At 43.0% G+C, this 17,422-nt stretch overlaps 1 protein-coding gene across 1 annotated transcript; it reads left to right on the top strand.

The window, feature by feature from the left end:
• The first annotated feature begins 602 nt into the window (after positions 1-602).
• LOC130092548 (peroxisomal succinyl-coenzyme A thioesterase-like) lies at positions 603-12,908 on the top strand. The gene is made up of 7 exons (XM_056260444.1): positions 603-881; positions 1,615-1,817; positions 8,263-8,362; positions 8,484-8,674; positions 8,794-8,957; positions 11,858-11,977; positions 12,272-12,908. The coding sequence occupies exons 1-7, from the start codon at positions 778-780 to the stop codon at positions 12,356-12,358; spliced, it is 969 nt and encodes a 322-aa protein (XP_056116419.1). The 5' UTR covers positions 603-777; the 3' UTR covers positions 12,359-12,908.
• Positions 12,909-17,422: the final 4,514 nt, after the last annotated feature.

The following is a 17,422-nucleotide window of genomic DNA, read 5'->3' as shown; positions in this document are numbered from 1 at the left end:
GCCCCACGCTGGAAATAACCCTACATTGTAACACAAACTGTTCAGCCTACTGATGGTCCAAAAAGGGCAGAGTCTAACTAAAAATGTACTGTATGTCATGAAGTCAATATCTTAATACCAATATCTTATGTTTTGTTTTGCGTAATCTCATTAATCCTGCTGAGCAAATTAAAAGTCACCATATAATGGAAGTTATGGCCTACTTGACTTCTGTATTGTGACATATTTCCGAGTGAAACCACTTTTCTAATGTGAAAAACAATCAAGCGGGACTTGACTCGGGAGGATTTCGCTGCGTTTGCGGAGTGGGTGCTGGTGAACTGCAGATCTTTGTTTGAGGAGCTGTACAGTATACTGTCCATCTGTTTCCATTGATTAGTCTGCTATTTAGTCTCCTCTGTTTCGTTGATTATTTTCTCATGTCTACTCATGTTAGCAAGTCACTCTAGTCCAGTGGTTTTCAATCCTGTTGGTTCCCTTTGGACCCACTTGGTGACCTGAGCCAGGAGATGAGTGGTGAGTAAGAAGATCAGTGCAGCATGATTAATGCCAGTTTCTCATTCCAGTAATTGGCATGGAGCGACAGGATAAAAGCCACTGAGTAACTGGGGAAGGTGAGAGAGAACTTGGTGAACTCGTGTCTGTGTGCATCTCTGTGGAGAACAAAGCCAAAGGAACTGTTAAATTGAAGGGTCAGTGTTTTTTTTTGTTGAGAGAACTGTTGGAAAAAAGTACACCTCTGTCTTCTCCTTGCCCTGAAGAACTAGCACAACAATTATGAGGAGTTTTACTGCAGCATTTTTTAATTCTAAACTTCTGTATATGGCACGTGTGACAGCATTGAAAGAAATAAACTGTGTGAGCAACCTGATATCCTTAAGGTAAGTCATTTGATTTGTATAAATTCACTGTTGAACACATTTCATCTTAGAGTCAAACCCACTAAATACTATCATACAACTTTAACTCATAGAATTTTTTTAAGGGTTTTTACCTACGGTAAAGGCCATGGCTACCATTTAACATCTAATTTTTGCACATATAATTGTATATGCCAGTTTCTAAATGGACACTAACACAATGATCAGATTCAGAGTCTGATATCTAAAACACCTATGATCAGAGTATATGGCACCATTTACATTCACAATTGATCCGAATGGCATCCACATTGTTTTGTGATTACTCCCAAAACACATTTGGAGGTGGCATGTGACCAAATTGCCGTTAATAGATTGAACCATAATCTTGCAGAAGATAAATTACATAAAGTAGAGATGTGGGAAGCATGTTCTCATCATTTTTCATATTTTTGCATAATTATCTCTTGATCTTCAGCAAACAAGTAATACTGCTTAACCCAGTTGGAAACTAAATAAGGTTGAATTTTTTAGATATTGTAAGCCTGACACATAAACCTGAGATAAAGAATTCAAATTCGTTTGGAATGGTATTCTCCGGCTATCATCCATATTCCTTATAAACACAAGCAAAATTAAGTTAAACCAGAAGTAACTTTCAGATTGGTGGTATTTTCAGATGTTTCTTTGGTGGAAGTGAAAAAAGGTAAGTTTAACCATGACTGTTTCAATCTCTCCTGTAATCTCTGTATAGGACTGTGAGCACTCAGAAGAGGACATGTCCACTATTCTCTGTCCATCCCAGTCGAGGGCTGGTGGATGAGAAGTTTCGGATTGTTGTAACAAATTTACCGCCAAGTCAAAAGGTGACACTACACTCTCTACATCAAACAGAGGATAAGGACTTCTGGGAGGCGTTTGGACACTACATCAGTGATGAACACGGAACAGTTACAGGTGCGTGGTAGTCTAAATGCACGACTTACAAAAGTTACAATGGTACCCACAGTTTCACTGAAATACTATGGTTACAACAGTTGTTACTGTTAGAATGAAAAGGTGCAGATGACACACAGCTCAAATCTCCATTACTTTGAGTTACTGAAACCTCTCATGAGACATGTACAGAGCAGAGCATCTCTCACACTGGCTGTTTCTCAATTCCAAGAACGCAAATAACAAACTTGCGATCTCGTGGAGACCAGTCCTGCCAGGCGACCTTGAAATAACAAACTCGGAAGGATGCTGGGACACAAAATGCATCCTTGTGAGAATTGAGATGTGATGCTATCTTGTTGCTCAACTGAGCTTCCCAGCATATTGTCACGATCCACACTCAGCAAGTTTTTAATAGGGAAATCCGTTACTCACAAAACAGTCCAGGCAGGGGTCAACATCCTCATAAGTAATCCAAAACACAAAGACCAATGAGCAGACAGAAACAGACCTCAGACATAGTTTGATAATTGATAAGGACTCCATAACAAACACTAAACAAGCAGGGTACTTATACACACAGACTAACAATCATAATTGGTGACAGGCTGGGTGCAATGAACAATGATGAGAACAGACAAGGATTGTGGGAAATGCAGTTTCTAATGTGACTGACACCGTGGGGGAAGAGGACCTCTAGTGGTGAACCAGGGAAACACAAACCCATACTGTGACAATTATAAGTAACGACTAATGCACAATTGATACAACATAACACAAACAAATGTCACAACCTAATAAAACTTCTTTCATATTATTATAGACATTATTTTAATATAATTTTATATCTTTTTATTTTACCGCCTGTGTTACCTATGCTTTGTATTTCAAGATTCTTTTTAAAATGCCAATAAAAATACTGCAGGCTTTCTTCAGGTAACCACTTTAAGCTAAACAAATGGACAAATGTTTACTTTCATAAACTATCATGTATTTGCAAGCTCGCAACGGGAATCTCTTAAGTGAGAATAAGAAGTTTAAAGCTTCTGTTCGACGATTGCCTGCAGCGTCCTCTGGGTTCTCTTTCATCATCTCGTGTTCGAGATCCAACTATGGGAAGGGCATCTGTACCTGACCTCTGCAGAAGCATCCAATTGCACTAAGTCTGGCTATACAGACAAAAGCATGCAGCCAATGCCAGGTAAGGCCCCACCCCCTTACCTGAGGGTATAACGCCTGCAAGCGCTGCTGTTCTCCAGTTGACATTCGCTGCTCGCGATCTCTGCACATACACAGTTCAGTTGGATTTACACTGCTCACTTGTCTTCATGAGGGCATATCGCCAGATCAGCCTCTGCCAGATGTGACAGTCTTTTTATTCAGCCAGATTAGCTGTGTTTGCATCCTGAGCCGCCCACGTTCTTCTTATTTTTTCACCTGCTCCCCTTTTCCACGGCGGCCCACAACGGATTTCTCTCAGTTTTTTCGAGGTATGGCGCTTTCCAAATCTGCCGCTTCTCCTGGAGACAGCCTATCACGGGCCTGCCCAGATCGTGTGTGGTGCGCTGATCGCGGCGAAATACCTTCACCAATTCTGCGTGGTCTGCTTGGGCCTCAAGCATGCAGAAGATGCTTTGGAGAACCCGGAGAACTGCAGCCATTGCCTTATGCTGCAGAAGAAACTCCTGCGGCACCGTCTGAAAGTTGCCACGTTTCTGCCTCAGTGCACTAGGCCGCTAAAAAGTCCTCGGCCTTGGCTGTCAGGGCCCTTAATGTCTCTTCCCTCCTCTCCACTTCCCAGGCAGAGATTCTGGAGGATTTAGGGCAACAGTTGGACAAAGGAACCCCCTCACCAACCCTGTCGAAGGAGGTTCTAACTGTTAGTGACCTCATCCTCCGTAATGCCCATCAGGCCGTAAAAGCCTGCGGGTGCTCCATGGCGTTTTCTGTTGTGGGAGAGCGTGCGCTCTGGCTTAACCTGTCGGGTTTCCCTGAAAGTGAGGGCTCTCTTTGGCCCCACCGTCGCATTGATTCAGCAACGATGCGACGACAAGGAGGAGGATGAGGCCTTCAAGTTATGCCTACCCAGGAAGGCGGCCCCACGCCAGATGCCCCCCTACGTGTTTGCCTAGCCCTCCTGCTGCCCCAGAGCCCCTGTCCAAAAGACGGAGGGTTTCTCATTGATGGGTTGGCCACCCTCCTCTAAAGGATGCCCAGCCCATGTGTTCAGTGGACGTTGTGTGTTCTCCCCCCACGTTCAGGGGGTCCGTTGTGAGAAACCACACGCTCACATTTTGTCCCCCCCCCTCCCACTAAAAAAAGGCTTCTGCCCCGGTGTTCCCCAACACAAAACACATACGTAACCCAACAAACACATCAAAACAAACGAATCAAATGAATTTGTCTCTAAGAGAGAACCTTTCTGCAGAGAGAGATTTTTTCTCAAGAGAGCATCTCTATAAACCCCTGCATGCCATCCCTAGTTTGTCCACTAGAGAGTGCCATTTGGGAGGCGTTTATACTCGACGCGCTCGCCATTGTACTATTCTGTGAAACGACAGGGTGACTCAAGTAATTGCCATCAGGAATCAACTGTGAGAAGAAGAAAGGTCCACACGTGACAATGTTTATTTTAGTACATCACCACCAATAACACTACAAAAAGAATTGTGTAAAATCCAGTAAACCCTGAGATTATTACTTTTGACATTAGAACAAAATATGTGGATATAAAAACTTGCATGGCTATATAACTAAATTAACGATCTCTTAAAAATGTTCTAATTTCACTAAACCCTAAAAGCCCCAGGCCTTAACTCACAACCAGCCATGTGCTCATTCAGGAGAGAGATGACTCTCTCAACCACAACAGAATCAAGGACAACATCAGGAGTTTGGCACAACGTCTTCATTCAATGCAGAAGAAGTACATTGGAACTCCCACCATCAACTCTTCTGACTGCCTCCCTTCTCCTGTTTGCTCTGCGTGTCCTCTCCGGCCCAGGGCCGGCAGGCCACAATCTGCACTCCAGGCATGGGAACACAGTCAAACCAACCAACAAGTTCATCACCATTTCTTCAGTCAATGCCGAAGAAATCGATTGAGACTCAATTTCCAATTTGGACAATCAAAAATCCTTCTTCAGGAACTTTACGCGAAATGTTTCACTGCAAAGTATGCAAGTATACATTTAATGAGGTCCTCTGAAAATGATAAGCTGATGGTTGTTTTCATAGTTAAATGGATCTTTTCCATTTTTTTTTTTTTTTTGTGTATACTTTTATTGTCCCCTTAGGGAAATTTGTCTTGGGCATAGTGTATGCTGAATTTCCAGGATAAAAATGAGACATTAAAAATAAAAAATAAATACAATTAAAATAAATTCTAAATCAATCACAGAATAGATCAATCTAAATAAAAATTATAATATAGAGCAATAGATAATGTTAAGTAATCAGTCCAAACCAGAGACAATCATAGAATGACAAAGAATGACTAAACTGAAGGAACTAAATACAAGTACAAATCAACACTAACGAGGTGAAGACAGGTGACACAGATGATGATGAGGGACAGGTGGATAATGAGGGAGTGAGTACAGGTGTGGAGACAAGAAGGATTCTGGGAAGTGTAGTGAAGATGACTAAGACAGACAGGTGCAGACGAAGACTGTGACAGAACGCCCCCCTTCAACAAGGCGCGACCTCGCGCCGTAGAACATCAATGGGGTGGGGGGGTGGGCGCCCTGAAGGCTGGCCAGGGCGGAGCAGGACGTGCAGGCGGCCAGGGCGGAGCAGGACGTGCAGGCGGCCAGGGCGGAGCAGGACGTGCAGGCGGCCAGGGCGGAGAGACCCCTTCGGGTGGCCAGGGCGGAGAGACCCCTTCGGGTGGCCAGGGCGGAGAGACCCCTTCGGGTGGCCAGGGCGGGGCGGACCCTTCAGGCGGCCACGGCGGTGAAGACCCTTCAGGCGGCCACGGCGGTGAAGACCCTTCAGGCGGCCACGGCGGTGAAGACCCTTCAGGCGGCCACGGCGGTGAAGACCCTTCAGGCGGCCACGGCGGTGAAGACCCTTCGGACGGCCACGGCGAAACCGAGTGTCCGAAGAACCATGGTGCCATCGCAGGCTTGGAGAACAGAAGCTGCGCCGCTGATCTGCGGGACTGAAGAGGCGACGTAGGGATGGATGACCGGGGTGACGAAGTGGCGAGGGAGGCCGACGGGGAGAACTGAGGAAGGGAGCAGTCCATGGATGCTGAAGGGGTGCAGGGTGAGGGCGCAGCCCGAATCCCGGAAGTCCGTGGCAGGAACTGGACTTTGACCACCAAAGGCCGACCTGGAGTGGCGATCGAGCCCAGCGGAGCTTCCGGGCAGACAGACCGCGGAGCCGATGAAGGAGTCGTGGATCTAGGTGCAGGCGAAGGAGTGACAGGCCGAGATGAAGGTGTGGGCTCTGAGGACTGAGGTGTAGGCGGGGACTCGGCCACTAGCCACGCTGGAGCTGCAGGCTGGCAGGCCCACAGCGACTCCACCTCGTCAGAGGTGATTAGGTGAGCTGAGGGGATGACAGGCGGTGGCGGAAGAGTGGAATGGTGGCAGATGAGAGGAGGTGGGAGAGGGAGGCTGGGTGGGAACACAGTCTCTGGCTGGGTAGACGGGACGTTGACGGTCTCTGGCTGGACGGTCTCTGGCTGGACGGTCTCTGGCTGGACGGTCTCTGGCTGGACGGTCTCTGGCTGGACGGTCTCTGGCTGGACGGTCTCTGGCTGGACGGTCTCTGGCGGGACGGTCTCTGGCGGGACGGTCTCTGGCGGGACGGTCTCTGGCGGGACGGTCTCTGGCGGGACGGTCTCTGGCGGGACGGTCTCTGGCGGGACGGTCTCTGTGCTGGACGGGACCAGCGGTACAGGAAGCTCTGGACTGGACGGGATCAGTGGTGGAAGCTCTGGATCTATGCTGGACGGGACCAGTGGTGAAGAAGTCTCAGCAGGATGAGACTCACGATTATGCTTCAACACCCACTGCACATACTTCACAAAGTTCCCCCGAGGCCCATCTCCGGGCAGCCGTGCCTTGGTCTCAGCATTGAGACCTGCCCGGAAGAACACACTGAGGCTGGTGTCATCATAATGAACATATGGTACTAAGTTCAAATACCTCAGTGTGTGGGCCTCGAGGGACAGATCCTCCTGGGAGAGAAGCAGAATCTCTACTGCTGCAAAATCCATTCTCTTTTCTTTTTCTTGGTCAGTAGTTCTGTCACGGTTGTGGTGCGGGTTGAAGAAGGAGGCTGAGGCAAAAGCTCCAATGCAAACATTTACTAAGTGTAAACTCAAAAACAGGTACAAGAAGGCAAACAGGCAGAACAACTCACAACATAATAAGTAAGACTAACTACTGACAAAGAATGACTAAACTGAAGGAACTAAATACAAGTACAAATCAACACTAACGAGGTGAAGACAGGTGACACAGATGATGATGAGGGACAGGTGGATAATGAGGGAGTGAGTACAGGTGTGGAGACAAGAAGGATTCTGGGAAGTGTAGTGAAGATGAATAAGACAGACAGGTGCAGACGAAGACTGTGACAGGGACAGGTATGATAAAAGATTTTTTCCACAGGCTGGAAACAGTGTGAGTCCCTACTGATTGTTGACGTTGTGCTGGGGTCAATTCCTCTGCAAAAGTCTTTAACAAAAAAGCTGAGATGCCACCTGGGCCAGTAGACTTTTTGGCACACACCTGTTTAAAGACAGACTGTACCACATGTTTTTCTACATTAGGTTTATTCTCCGGATTGCATGGGATGGACCCCAGCAGAATGTTACATTCCTGAGAATAGTCCTCCGTTTCAAACCTGCAATATTCAGGTTTGAAACGGAGGACTATTCTAATGTAACATTCTGCTGGGGTCCATCCCATGCAATCCGGAGAATAAACCTAATGTAGAAAAAAAAAAAAACATGTGGTACAGTCTGTCTTTAAACAGGTTTTTCCTGCTTCCGGTTTCATTATGTCACTCACCATTTTACCTATGCATGTATGTATGTGTGTTTAGTTTAGTTATGTTTGTGATTTAGTAAATAAAACTTGTGCACAATACTTATTTGGTTCTGATTCACTGCTTGCAGACAAAGTCTCTTTTACGATCTTGATCTTGTTACATGCTCTAAAAGCTGTAAATGCTAAGAAATAAATAATTAATGAATAATCAAAAGAGTTTGTTGGATGAACTGATTAATTGATTGTAATATTAATTTAGCTACACCAAGTTAATCCAATTAACTGACCCAAATATTCATAATTAATCATAACAAGTTATGATCGATTAATAATATTTCTCCTTTGAGCTAACTCGTTACACACATTTCTACAGATTTAGAATTCACAGTATATTTCTTGAGCGAACAATGATCAAGAGATTAAGTACATGATGTGGATATGCCCTATTATATATACCTTAGGGACCAAAGATGAAAGTTTGGGAGGCACTTATGAAGGAGCAGAGCCAATGGGGTTGCTGTGGAGCATGAGACCCGTACCAGGAAATCAACCAGGACTCAGGTAGATTAGACTGGAACAATATGATTGTGTGTGCTTTTTATTACCAAGTTTAAATGCAGGTTTCTTTTTTATTTGAGGGGTTTGACACTCTCTTTTGTTACCTACATACTCTTTACTCCAGAATACGCAAGAGGGATGTTCTTACACCGATGGTAGTTCACATTTCAGTATACAGTGGGCATCTATCTCAAGGCTTCAGCCAGAAACCACCCCTGGCAACGAGTGTCATAGAGCGCTGGCATATAGCACCAGGTGTGAAAAGGATAAACATCAGTGAGGAAGAAGTACAAGGAACACTATTCCTACCTCCAGGTACACACACACACACACACACACACATTAAATAACAGATTTCTAATCAGGGGTCAAATCTATTAGATCTTTCATGATCATTGCTTGTGTGTAAAAATTACTTGCTGTGTGTTTTTTAGGCCCTGGGCCGTACCCAGGAGTGCTGGACCTGTGGGGAGCAGGTGGTGGTTTGGTCGAATACCGCTCTGCCCTGCTTGCATCTCATGGCTTTGCATCCATGGCACTTGATTACTTCGCTCCAAAAGAGATGAGATTGCAAGATGTTGATATTTCTTACTTTGAGGTAATTTAGAACTTATGACAGTCTCCTAATGAGGATCAACCTTGGCATTACATTGATGTGATCTGGCATTATTAGTTGCCTGTGTTTCCAGAGGAGACGCTCAAAAATAAATTATTGGCCATCAAAGCAAATGTGATAATATTAGGTACTCACTGATTTGCCACAACATTGTACACAAAATGTTAAGTCAATAACATTGATTATGTAATTATAATGGCAACTGTCAAGGGGTTGTATTTATTAGGCAGCAAGTGAAAGGTCAGCCCTGCTGAAGAAAGGTTTTTTTTGGACACTTCTTTAGATGGTCAGGCTGGGAGACCAGCTTAAACCAGCTGAGAGCAGCCAACCAGCTTTATTCAACAGGGAGTTCTTGAATTTCATGTTTTGGAAGCATGAAAAATGGGCAAGTGAGAAGATCTGAGTGATTTTTACAAGGGGCGTGGGAACCAAGGGCCAAATAGTGATGACTAGACAAATAGTGACTTTGTTTGTCAAGAAGATGGCTGTTGCTAATATGGCTTTCCAAAGTCCAAAGTTTTTTCTTGCCTTGCCCCGGTGACGCTGCTATGCCCTTCAGCACATGGCTGTGGATCTTTGACAATTACAAATTATTGAAGCTACAGGGTATGCCTGGCCAGACAAAATACAGAGAGCTGTACTGCTTCACTGCCTTAGCACAAAGGGGCAATGGGTTTTTAACACATTACCTATAACAGGTACAACATATAAGGATGCAGAGGAAGCATTGAAAGCCTACTTTGTGCCAAAAGCTAACATATTAGCTGGTAATCGCTGTCAGGCGCCTCATGAGACAAGAAATCTCATAAATACAGTACGTAAGAGGCTTTTAGTAGAAACTGATCTTACACGGGGCAGAGCTGTTACGATAGCAAGCCAGATTGATCCTGCAGCCAATCAGGCTAAATCTATTTAAAATTCCCTCCAGGTTACGGCCCCCATACAAGCGGTGCAGCACACAGTAAAACACAGAGCAAGGGGAAAACCGCCACATCCACCTCGTCTTTCTGCTCAGGTGGGGAAGAGGACGTCATGCTTTCGCTGTGTATAAAGTGTAAAAAGATTGGACATTAGACTAAACTGTGCCAATCAGCATAATCAAACATGCGCAAGGTACTGTACACAGAATATTCAGCTCGTCAATATTCTGGCTCACAGACTGGTGTGCTGGATTTAGTGGTTGACACTGGGTCTTTCGTATCTATTCTGCCCTACAGCACTTATCCATGCCATTTCAGAAACGTTGTGCTGTCGTGACCCACAGCCAGACATGTGACGTATTCTAAACCCCAAATCCGGTGGTTGGGTGTTTGTCAGCGAGCACTTTCCTTACATGACCGCTCAGATTCTGCTATGTTCTACATTGTGGACAAAGGGACACCACTCATGACGATTGAAAACAATCAAGTCCTGCCTCCTAAGGCTTTATCTGTGCGTGGACCATGGTTGACCTTCTTCACCCAAGGAACTGGAAGTTGAGTTCCTGCCATATACTATAAACAACGTCTGGAACTGTCTGTTAAGTACATTTTTGTCTTCCGAGGCTCACGGCCGATTGCACCTGCTGCTCTTTGTTCTGTGCTGTTCTCCATAGCGCATAAAGGACATCAGGCGAGGTGAGGACCAAACAATGCCTTCGTGATCTCTACTGGTGGCCAGAGATGGATGCTCAGGTTAATGTTGCAGTTCGTTCCTGCCACATGTGTCAGCTCAATGACAAAACTGTCAAGTCACACCCTGCTCTTCTCCAGCCAGTGCTGCTAGCTGTAGATATATTTGGGCCATTTGACAGTGCTGCATCCAACTGCAGGTTTGCAATAACTTTAACTGATTATTACATCAAATGGCTTGAGATCTCTTTTACTCACACTGTCATAATGGATTCTGTGGTTTCATTTCTGTCATCAGTCTTTAGTCGCCATAGAAAACCATTGAGCATTTTTACTGATAACGGTGTTCAGTTTATATCTGCTGCTTTTGTTGCTTTTCTGGAAGGAAGGAATATTCGTCATCATCATTCCTCTCTTTACTTCCCGGCAGCTAATGGTGCTGTAGAGACATTCAATCGTGTGCTCAAACACAAATAGCCATCCAGCTACATGGAAACCTGCGGTAACTGACTTCTTGTAGGTGTCACACATGCTGCACCCTTTCAGCTCCTCTATGGCAGGCAAATGTGCACAAATCTGTCTATTTTGCCATCTGCTCCTGTGCACACACCAACTGACATGACTGTTCGCCAAAGGGTTACACGGCTGCAACACAAAATGAAAAAGTACATTGATACTAAGCAGAGTGCTTACACTCCTTGTTTCCAGGAGGGGGATAAAGTGAGGGTACGGAACCCCTTGCATGTTCCTTAGGGACACAAAGTTTACTGATCCTCTCAGTCTCACGGTTGCCAAAAAATGCGTGTGGGGACATATGTTCTTAGTGATGGAAAGACACAGAATGCTTCCTATCTCACTGCATTTCCAGGCACACCAATAACTCTGGCTGAGAAAACTGCTCACTAGTCACTACACACACACTAATACCACTAGACCCAAATGTTATGTTCAGAAGACTAGGTGGTTAAATTACTATTTTACTAAAATCTGATGTTCTTAAAAAAGGGTGAACTATATTATGGTCCCAATCCCTTCTCTCCTATTCAATTGTTTCCTGTCTCTCACTGAACTATCCTATCAAAGGCAGAAAGTTAAAATATATTCTTATATAAACATTTTCTCTAAGTGGTGGAACAAACCTCCAACCTTCACCCAAAAAGCAGAATCCATTGGGTTTGAGTATATGCAAACCTAAATTGGGTTGTGTGGTGAACAGTTGATTAATCTTTACAGATGTGTGCGTTTAAATTTGTGTTTACATGTTTCCTGTAGAAAGCATACCAGATCCTGAAGAATCATCCATTGGTACAGCCGGATCAACTGGCTGTGCTTGGGCTGTCTTTTGGAAGTATAATCACACTCAGTATTGTGGCCTACTCCAATGTCATCAAGGTTTGCTTGGCCTACACCAGTGGTCTCCAACCTTGTTCCTGGAGAACAACTGTCCTGCAGACATCAGTTCCAACCCTGCTTCGACACATCTGTCTGTGATTTTCAAGTAACCCTGAACACCTTGATTGGCTGGTTTAGGTGTGTTTCATTGGAGATAAATCTGAACACTGTAGGACAGTAGCTCTGCAGGAGAATGGTTGGAGACCCACACACATGAATCTACATTTTGAATGCAGATATATTTTTCTTGTATTACATTGGTATGTTGATCAGTCTCTATTTATTGTCTTCTAGCCCCAGTGCTGTGTGTCTATTAACGGAAGTCACCTGATTCCTTTTGACAAAAACCTCTTTGAACTCATTGACGAGATGAATAAGTGAGACACAGAAAACAGAAAATATGTTATGGTGTTATAAAGTGTTTTGCAATTTTGTTATTCAGTGTGGTCCCAAAATTTGAGCACTTAATTCACACTTAAAAGTTTAAGAACTTGACAAGTACTGCATCTCTGTCATTGGCTTTCATAGAACTACAGTTACATTCATAACTGCCATTTTATTTTATGCCTCCTGACTGTCAGTGAGGCTTTTGGATGACCACATACCAGCATAGGAAAGAGTTAAAGATACACGTCCATCAGGAAAGAAAACTATACTTGGGAGAACTGCAGGAACAAAAACTGTATATGACGCATAAGAAATTCTGTAGAAACTAGTTAAAGTGGATGGGGATGACCAGGTAGCCTCTGCACATATATCATTAAGTGGGACCCACACTTAATGATATATTTAACTATCCACTGCCTTATAGGGATGTACATTTACTTTATTTCCCAAATGAGAGACTTGCCACTGTGAATGTGGTACACCAACCGTGTGACATAGTTGATCTGTAGAGTTTCTGTATATTTATAAACAAATATACATCATATTTTATATCCACCGTATGTGCCTTCCAAGCTCTCAACCCTATATAAATATTTGTATTTGTCAGTAGTACCCACAAGCTAGACCAAGTAAATTGAAGAAAGAGTTTTAGATGACCAGTTTTATTGGGCTACAAGTGATGCCAGAAAAGTCTAGCTTACACCTGAGACAGCACAGACAGAGATGCATTTCTGTGTGAAGGTGCCACACTTTTCAACCCAACTGATAAAAAGAAAATATGTTCCGTCAGAAAGAGGACAAGGGGTTCCCCTCACGAATGAATGGAGTAAGACAAACCAAGGCCTGGCTGGCAACCGTGGGGCCACTCGAACACCGGTGTAAAACTCATGCAGAGTTTAGCTTCAACCCTAATTAAACGCATCTGATAAAGCTAATCAAGTCATTTAGGATTATTTGAAAGCTACGGTATGTGTATTGGAGCAGGGTTGGAACTAAACTTTGCAGGACTGTTTGTGCTATGTACATTTAGAGCATAGTACCGATGTCTATTTATAAAACGTATTTTTGTAAAACACTTTTTCTTTCAAATAAATGCCAATTTGGCCAATTTCATTTTTTTTAGGTTTGACTTAAGTGTTCAGATTTATTATGGGGCCACGGTATGACAATACAATGTGAACGGAAATAATTGTAATCATTTGCTCGATTTTTAAACAACAGTTATATCAAGTAAATTTGTTTAATGTAAATATTTTAATAATGATAAGCACTAAAAATTTTATTCCAGGAATATAGGTAAACGACGTGTGAATGAGGAAAACCAGGTCATTTACAGAGATGTTCTCTTACCCACTCAGTTTGACCCACCAGTCAAAGTAGATGTGAGTATATGTTGATATTATGGATACGTTGATATATAGTCTGTTTTACTTATTTTTATTTTCTTGTGATGTTAATTGTCTGTTTTTATTTAAATGCACACAGGTTGGGAGAATAAAGTGTCCACTTCTGTTGGTGACTGCTGGCGATGATCAGGCTTTTCCTGCAGTTGAATCTGCTGAAGATGTGAGTTACATTTCTTATGTATTATATTGTCTGCTGTTAATATAATAACTGTCTGAAACTGTTGTATTAACTTTTTGAAACTGTTTTCAAATGGCCTAAATTTGGATAACATGCAAAAAAGTTTTTTGAAGGTTAAACAACGTAAATGTTGTTAACTCTTTCCCCACCATTGGCGGAATTTTCCACCATTTATGACACGACGCGTCCCCGCCATTTACAGTCTATGGTCCCCGCCATTTACAGAACTTTCCTGCAAACCAATGTTTCCACTGTTATATTTCCACTGTAGGGCTTGCTGTTATTTATCTTCTGAAAGAGAACAGAATCTCTGGATCAAAACACAGAAGCATAAAGAAGCAGAAGCAAGCGATAAAAGCATTGCTTATGCACAAGTAAAATAAAGCGATCATCAAACATTAAAAATGTTTGGCCATGAAAAATTTGTGAAAGTGATCAAAAATGCTGGCGCTGGCTGGCAACTTAAAAAAAAACGATGGCAGGGAAAGAGTAAAAAATAAAAGGCATTTCAAACCCCTTTTGTACCCTTTATGAAATGGAAAATGAAAATTTTACTAACTATTAATTTATTAAAAAGCTTTCATTCAAAATGTCTGACATGATTTGGATCTCTGATATTTTACCTTTTAAACCCAGATTGAGAGGATGATGGAGAAAGCAGGAAGTCGGCACTTGTTGGAAGTCCTGGCATATCCCGGGGCTGGTCATCTTATTGAACCGCCATACTCACCTCACTTTCGTGCAACTAACTTCAACCTATACTCGACAAAACACAAAGGTATACCGTATGCATGCATAAGTAATTGTCTAATTTCATTTTTTATTCTTTTTTATTGGCTTAATGCCAGTTCTGGATTTTATTTGTGATTGTGTGTGTGTGTTTTACATCTGTTTTACATGGTGTTGTTGTTGCAGGTTTCACTCTATGGGGTGGACAAACCCAATCACATGCGTACGCACAAGAGGACGCATGGAATAAGATATTAGCCTTTCTGCGGGAGCATCTCTGCTTTAATGAAACACTGCATTATAGAAAAACATCTAGCTGTGCCATTTCAGCTGAGTAACTTTTAAGTTTTAACATTTTAAGTTAACCCCTTTACATCTAACAGTTTTAAAATCTCTAGGTTTTTTTTAATTGATGACATGATGATAGATTTTCTATTGGTGGCCAGGCCAGCTTAAGAAGAAATGGTTTTGCTTTTTAGTTCATTTTCAAATGAGTTTGTGGAGAGATGCTTTTAAATAAAGATTGTATGGTTTTGTTTGTGTGCACTTTCTTCCATGTGGACTGACCTAGATGAACAATCAGCAGAAAGCAGATAAGCACAATGCATCACCCAGTGTTTATGTTACTGTGACCATTTAGCCAAATATTTAATGTATTTAGGGCTTCAATATTAATAAGAATAACATTTATTAATTGTTTAATAATAAAAAATAATAAATGCAATAGATTATTAAAATAATCAACAACATTTAGCGTTTAATCGTTTAGCAAATAATCACGTTTGCATGCTGTGAGTGTGCACAAAAAACATTTGCCAGCCACATTACTTTACAGTCGTGTAGCGAGTTTAGGACTGTCGCTAGCGGAGCGAAGATTCTAGGGGCCCTCTGCGATTTTAATACATTATCATATAGACTACACACGATTACAGTTGGATTTTCGAATGCCCAAACACACGTCATATCTGTAATTAAAGGAAAGAAAGTCAGGCTACTAAATGGAAGGTGTCAGAGTAGCTCAAAGACAATCAAAACAATAGTGACTGTAATAAAACTGCTTGGCTTTTCAAAAATACATTTAGTTTGCATAGCATCGCATTTGCTGTGTATTGACCAAGTTCACAAAACAATGTTTATGTAGGTAACAACATAGATATACGTAGATGCCACATTCGACTGCTCCAGACACGTCAATGTGTCTGCCATCTTGGAACAGTCTCCACATCTTCAGGGGCGTGGTCTCCACATCGGTAAGGAGCAATGTGTCTCACTTCCTCCGCACCAAAGTGATGAATTTACTGGCGAAAGGGGCTGTAGAAGCTGTTCTTCCAACCCACAGCGAATCAGGCTTTTACAGCCGCTACTTTCTCGTGCCAAAGAAGTCTGGTGGCCTCAGGCCCATCCTCGATCTCAAGCATCTCAACCAAGGCCTTATGAAGCGGCCTTTCAAGATGTTAACATTAAAACAAATCTTCTCACAAGTGTGCCCGGGGGATTGGTTTTTCTCAGTGGATCTGCCTACTTTCATATCCAGATAGCCTCCCACCACAGACTGTTTTTCAGACTGATTCACGTTCGAAGTGGTGGCTTTCCAGTATACAGTCCTTCCAGTCGGACTGGTTCCACGCATTTTTATGAATGTCCTGTGACAGTTCACTGGTACTGTCTTTCCTTCAAGAGCTGCTGTACAAGTGTCGCACCCCTTCCACGGTCAAGGTCTATGTGGCGGCCATAGCAGCACGCTTCAGTCCGTAGCCTGGAACAACCTGGTTTTTCACTTTCTGAAGGGGTCCAGAAGGCTAAACCCGCCTCGCCCCCTCACAGTTCCTACATGGGACCTGTCTGCGCTCCTTTTCGAACTGCAGCCCCTTTCGCTAAAGACCGCCCTCCTGCTAGCCCTAGCATCAGTCAAGCAAGTGGACGACTTGCAAACGCTATCTGTGAGTGCTTCTTGACTTGAGTTTGGGCCTTACAACTGCAAAGTTGTCCTCATACCAAGACATGGCTACATACCTAAGGTGCTCTCTACTCCTTTCAGAGCACAGTTCATTACTCTCTCTGCTCTTTCCCCCTCTGAGGGCGAGCAGGAGTTGCAATTACTCTGCCCTGTTCGGGCCTTAAGAGTATATATGAAGAGTTTGGTTCCAAAACGCGATAAAGCCATTTAAAAAAAAAAATTAGTTACTGCAAAAATCAGTATTGTATCTGGTTGGTATTGAAAAGTCAATGTTTAATTTTAAGTAAAATGCGATATCCGCCGTGTTATTCTGTCATGTTTTCTCCCTTTCTTTCCAAACCGCGACAAACGCCAGTCTCCCTTCTCTGCAGAATGCGATATATCCGCTCTCAACCAATCACAGCGCACCATTCCACGCAATGTAAACAGTAACGGCAGCGCCTTAAATACACCCGGCTTCCTAGTTTTTCTTATCTATTTTGTACTTCTTGATCAACAAACAAACAAAAAAATGAATAATTTTGAGGCATTGATGAACCTGTGGTTGTTTCTGCGGGGGGTAAGAAACGTAAGGCATCGAAATCGAATCATTTACGTGAGGAGATTAAGAAGATGAGGCACTCGGGAGGAGGAAAAATGTTTTCAATCTTCTTTACAGTTCTTAATAAAAATATTATACTAATAAACTTACGTTGTTGTGTATTTTCAACAGTTTCAATATGAAAAAAAAAACTTTTATATTGATTCAATGGATTAATAGCATTTTGAATTTTTTTTTAAATGGATTT

Source organism: Rhinichthys klamathensis, unplaced genomic scaffold, assembly GCF_029890125.1.
Source record: "Rhinichthys klamathensis goyatoka isolate OS25496 unplaced genomic scaffold, OSU_Roscu_1.1 h1tg000176l_1, whole genome shotgun sequence".
Taxonomy (NCBI): domain Eukaryota; kingdom Metazoa; phylum Chordata; class Actinopteri; order Cypriniformes; family Leuciscidae; genus Rhinichthys; species Rhinichthys klamathensis.
This window is presented reverse-complemented; position numbering and strand designations above follow the sequence as displayed.

Bases quoted from the DNA above. Each gene is read 5' to 3' on its own strand.
- LOC130092548 (XM_056260444.1), top strand. From the start codon at position 778: ATGAGGAGTTTTACTGCAGCATTTTTTAATTCTAAACTTCTGTATATG. The intron at 8,363-8,483 runs GTAGATTAGACT...TCTTTACTCCAG, and splicing joins GGAAATCAACCAGGACTCAG to AATACGCAAGAGGGATGTTC. The intron at 8,958-11,857 runs GTAATTTAGAAC...TGTTTCCTGTAG, and splicing joins TTGATATTTCTTACTTTGAG to AAAGCATACCAGATCCTGAA.